Source organism: Metopolophium dirhodum, chromosome 1 (genome assembly GCF_019925205.1).
Source record: "Metopolophium dirhodum isolate CAU chromosome 1, ASM1992520v1, whole genome shotgun sequence".
NCBI lineage: Eukaryota > Metazoa > Arthropoda > Insecta > Hemiptera > Aphididae > Metopolophium > Metopolophium dirhodum.
In genome coordinates this window covers 23,379,521-23,383,048 of record NC_083560.1, presented here as the reverse complement: position 1 = coordinate 23,383,048, position 3,528 = coordinate 23,379,521, and the positions used below count along the sequence as shown (strand labels likewise).

The 3,528-nt window shown below is 29.8% G+C and overlaps 1 protein-coding gene across 1 annotated transcript; it reads left to right on the top strand.

Annotated features, from left to right (window-relative positions):
* The first annotated feature begins 791 nt into the window (after positions 1–791).
* Positions 792–1,580, top strand: LOC132934487 (uncharacterized). Its single transcript, XM_061000791.1, has one exon. The coding sequence runs from the start codon at positions 792–794 to the stop codon at positions 1,578–1,580; it is 789 nt and encodes a 262-aa protein (XP_060856774.1).
* Positions 1,581–3,528: the final 1,948 nt, after the last annotated feature.

Here is a 3,528-nt window from a genome sequence, read left to right as displayed (position 1 = left end):
GAACTTCAAACGCTCATAAAAAATTATTTTGACTTGTTTTTAGATATTTTATTTTTGGTAAATGTAGAAAAACTTATGTTAAATCTTGTATAACATTTTAAAATCTTAGATTTAAAAAGAAAAATTTTTATGAATTTCTATCTCAAAATAATTTGCAAATTTTTGTCAATTACGTATTTTGTCTAAATTTCAACTTTAAACGCTTAGAAAAAAAATTGTGACTACAGATTTTTAATATTTTTCATCTACCTTTGTAACAACTAACAATATATTAGGAGCCTTTTATTACATTTTCAAGAATTTTTAAAATTCTTATAATAAAATTAAATAATTTTAAATAAAATTTTATTGATATTTATAGAAAAAAAAAAATACTAAAAAGATTGGAAACTGAAAATGTCCGTAAGTAAAGTAAAGCAAAATAAGTCAAAATATTTTGAAAACGTTATGGTGTGTAGAAACTGCTCATATAAACATTCAGTCACAGCTAGAATAATTGCAGAGAAAACAATAAAAAAACAAAAAAATAATTGAATCAGATAATGACATGAAACTTAATTATATATAAAAATTAGATTTATATCTCATATATTATAAAAAAAAGAAGAGTAGGTACCTACCTATGCTTTAAAATATGAGGTTTAATTATTATATATATTAATATCCACTAATATTTCAGATTTTTAGCAACGGGTGATTCGTTTAAAACGATCTCATATAGTTATCGTTTGGGGCATTCGACAGTATATGAAATAGTGACAAATACTTGCGAAGCCTTAGTCAAAACTTTAATGCCTGAAGTAATGCCAATACCCACTAGCCAAAAATGGAGAGAAATCGCAGATGAGTTTTGGAAATGTTGGAACTTTCCAAACTGTATTGGATCATTGGACGGCAAGCATGTAGTAATCCAAGCACCGCCAAATAGTGGGTCACTATATTTTAACTACAAAAAGACCTTTTCAGTGGTACTTATGGCTCTCGTCGATGCTCATTATAATTTTATTGTGGTAGATGTAGGCGCGTATGGTAGGAATAGTGATGGAGGTATTCTAATGAATTCGAAACTAGGAAAAAGCTTAGATAGTAAACAACTGAATGTACCTTCAGATACTGAACTTCCCGGAACTGAAAATTTGGCACCATTTGTGATTTTAGGAGACGAGGCATTCCCTTTAAAAACATATCTTATGAGACCCTACCCTGGAAAACAGCTCGACGATAGTTCAAAAAGAGTATATAATTATCGTCATTGCAGAGGAAGGAGAGTTGTTGAAAATACGTTTGGTATTTTGACACAAAAATTTAGAATATTCAACCGAAGAATCCAAGCAAAACCTGAAAATGCTGACAATATAATTTTAGCAACTTGTGTTTTGCATAATTTCATTAAAATAAATGAAGGAAGGATAACATACAATAGAGAAGAAAATATCAATTCAGCAGTAGATTTGACATTACAAAATATTCCAATACAGGGTGGAAATGCAAGTCAACCAGCCTTTCAGGTGAGAGAACTTTTCAAAGAATTTTTTAATTCTACTGCTGGATCAGTTTCATGGCAAGATGATGTCATATAAGTTTTACACTTTCACTTAACTATTATGTTAATTTAAAATTAATTTTGTATTTAGTATAATCTATAAGCATTAAGCAAATATATTTTGGGATACCTACAATCTGTCAATAAAAATTATCATTATAATTAAATATTTAAATTTGTTTTTTATTATTTGTTTGAATATATAATTATATTTCTAATTCTATTAAACACTTAATATTTTTAACTACTCAATAGCTTACTTAAAATACCAGAACTAGTTTAGTAAATAATTCTCTACTAGTATACTTCTTAACTCATCAATAGACTACATTATAATCATTTTTATAGTAGTTATTCATATAATTTTGTCACAATCATATACCCAGGTATTTTGTATTTTTATATTATTAAAACATAATTTACAATATTTCGTGTAATATTTAAGGACATTATAGTAAATTATATACACTCAACTTACCAGATTGATTAAGAACTTGGCCAATTTCTTTCCATCTTAGGTCTTTCCAATTTGCATCGCTATATTTCGGATGGCTCAAATCATATAAGCCTTGATGTTCTCTTACCAATTCAATTAATTTTTCAGAATCCATATTATTTTTAAAAAATATACTAAATATTGGTACTATGGTACTGACTACTGACTACTGATGACTTTTTCAACCGTGGCAAAATATGAATGAATTCCCGGAGACCACACGTCTCCGGCCCGTTTCATCGTTCACACTGGTCCGGACATGTCAGTGCCGGGCTGAACACGTCCGGGAACCCGGAAAGAGAATCGTCTCCAACGATAATTTTCGGGCCCGGATCTGGCACGGACGCCCGGCCCAGACCCGTCCCGGATAAGTGAGAACGGTCGTATTTAAAACTCAATATGTAATTGTTTTCTTGCACCCGGAGGGATTCCGGCACGGGCCCGGCCCGGACACGTCCCGGAGCAGTGGGAATGGACCTTTAAATCTGAGAACTAAAAATTAATATTTTTGTATCATTACTTATAAGTAATTTATTCACAATAAATATATATAACAATTAATTTATATTCCAAAGCTGTTATGGAGTAGGTACCAGTATAAACAGTACAATACATTAATTATACATCAAATCTATAATTTCAATATCTTATTTATTAATTATTTTAAATAAAACTTATACCTATACCCACCTGCTCACATTCAAATGAAAATAATACAATTTTAAGTTAGGTATAGTTAGGTATAGTTAAGGTACCTAATTGAGTAATAAACAATATTTAAATACTTTTTAAAAGTAAGTATCTGTGTCTTTACTCTTTAGGTAGGTATTTGTACTTGGAAACTACCACTTACCAGACTGCTTGTACAGTGTACCTACCACTAAACAGGCTATATTATGTTAATCTATCTATTTATTAATACAATAAAAACACATTTTAAAATGTGTACAAATTATACAATATCTATAATATTATTATTAACAGACATAAGGTTACCTGAATCATTTTCACACAATATTTCTTTTTGGTACTTCATAATGGTGTTATTAATTAAGAAAGTAGGAACATTTGAATGCCTCCCCATTTTAATGTCTGTGTACAGTGCCGGGTTAAGGGGGGGGGGCAAAGGGGGCAGTTGCCCCGGGCGGCAAATTCTTAACAGTGAAAACGAAAGTTTTGAATTTTTCTAATGTATTTTAATTTTTAGGAAGAATTATATTATTCATTGAAAAATGTGTATAACAAATAATAACAGTAATATTATAGTAGATATTTATATCGAATCGCCTACCACAGAATTATTACGTGAACGTTCAGCGTATTATAAATTATTAGTAAAATAGAAAGACCATATTATTATTATAGCGCTCGGACCGACGGCTAAGCGGCTAAGCGGCGACGCATTTCTATTTTTGTTCATATTATCGTATTATTTTCGAAATATTGTACATAATATGTTTACAGCAATAAATATAGTCGTGTTTGTTTC